This window comes from Austrofundulus limnaeus, unplaced genomic scaffold (assembly GCF_001266775.1).
Source record: "Austrofundulus limnaeus strain Quisiro unplaced genomic scaffold, Austrofundulus_limnaeus-1.0 Scaffold780, whole genome shotgun sequence".
Lineage (NCBI taxonomy): Eukaryota > Metazoa > Chordata > Actinopteri > Cyprinodontiformes > Rivulidae > Austrofundulus > Austrofundulus limnaeus.
The window spans coordinates 155,587-157,281 of NW_013953182.1; the positions used below are offsets into that span (position 1 = coordinate 155,587).

Sequence of the window (1,695 nt, forward strand, 5' to 3'; positions counted from 1 at the left end):
CATTAAATTCCAGTGAAATATATTTATGTTTGTGGTTGTAATGTGACAAAATATGGAAAAGTTCAAGGGGTATGAATACTTTTGCAAACCACTGTATTTATATTCCTCAACCACCTCCACTTCTTCTCCCATGATGGAAACAGGGTTTGATCTAACACCATTTCTCCTGAAATCTACAATCATCTCCTTTGTTTTGTTCACATTCAAGATGAGATGATTGTTCCCACACCATGTCACAAAGCGGTCCACCAGCTCTCTGTACTCAGCTTCCTGTCCATCTCTGATACATCGTGTTTTGTTCCTTTTAATTTCTAGCCAGTATTCTGCTTCTTCAGTATTCAGATTTTATTTTTTTTGCCTTTTTCAGCAAATTTTAGCCTTCATTTATGCTAAAATATGGTTATTTATTCACTTATTCATTCTTTAGCTGAAAATGCAATTACTCCAATTAAGTGTTATTCTTTTCTTATTAAGCTCATTTGTACCTTTGGCTTGAGGCGATGTGGGCTCCTCTACAGGCTTAGCTTTAGGAGTTTCCTCTGTGGTTTTCATCTTTTTATCTTCTACAATAACTTCATCCCCAGAAGGTTCAGTTTTCTCCAGCAGACCAGCTTGTGGTTCTGAAATGATTTCTGGTGCTTCTGCAGCTTCTCGCTCTGCCTGTGATGGTGGGTTCAGCTCCTCTGTTAGTTCTGGTTGTGTCTGCTCAGATTCAGGCTCTGACGTCTCTAATTCTGGTTCAGTTTTTTCATCCCCCACCTCCCCAGCAGCTGTAGCTACTTGTGGGACAGTCTCCACAGTTGTTTGTTTGTATGTTGCCATCACTGTTTCCTCCTGTGGGCTGCCATCTTCTGACTCCTCATCAGATCCTTCATCAGAAGCAGACTCAGCTTCTTCTGCATGAAGAAATTCCTCTGGTGCACCTTCCACAGGTTCCTGCTTCTCTTCCCCAGCTTCAGCTAAAGTGTCCTCCGCCTCTTTACGTAGCTCCTCCGATACTTCCTGTTCCAGTGACTCATCTCCAGCCTCAGTTTTCCTCCCAGATCGCACCTCTTCATCCTCCACTGTCACCTCTTCCTGGTCTTCTCCTTCAGTGACTAACACCTCAGTAGAGGAGTTTTCACCTGGTGAAGTTCCTTCTTCCTCCTCAGGCTTTGAAAGGCCGGCCAGCTCCTCTTCAGTGGCTGACGGAGGTTTGCAGGGCTGGCACATGGACCTCTCTGGGGCTGGGGTGTCGTTGGAGGAGCTCTGGCTGGCATCTGTTGTGTCACATCCACAGGGGAAGAGGTCTCCCTCTGGCTGCTGGAGCTGCAGACGCATCACAGGTTCTTCATCTTGGACAGTGGACTCTGCCAGCAGACCTGGAAGAATCAGAGTGAAAAAAAATCTGACAAGTCTTTATATATATATATATATATATATATACATATACATATATATATATTTATATATTTATATTTATATATATAATACAAACCATCATTGTGATCTTAAACTAAGGATTTTAATAAGAAAGTGTATGACTGAGGCCTGTAATATTTTGTGCTTGTGTGTGATCATTTGTTATGTTAGCAAAATGTCCCATGAGACACTGGATGGATTTTAATTAAATCCTGTAGCAGTATAGAAATGTGTATTTCTATAAATGGTATGAGTATAGTATAGTATAGTATAGTATAGTATAGTATAGTATAG

General features: G+C 41.4%; 2 protein-coding genes across 2 annotated transcripts in view; both read right to left on the reverse strand.

Annotated features, from left to right (window-relative positions):
• LOC106532499 (sarcalumenin) overlaps positions 1-1,695 on the reverse strand; it is a gene marked incomplete at its 5' end in the record, with an annotated part of 72,254 nt that overhangs the window by 15,697 nt on the left and 54,862 nt on the right.
• Positions 1-1,695, reverse strand: part of LOC106532500 (sarcalumenin) — a 25,222-nt gene that overhangs the window by 5,354 nt on the left and 18,173 nt on the right. The window contains exon 2 of the mRNA XM_014028563.1: positions 486-1,361. Coding sequence (XP_013884017.1) covers positions 486-1,361 — 876 coding nt within the window. The remainder of the gene's footprint in view (positions 1-485; positions 1,362-1,695) is intronic.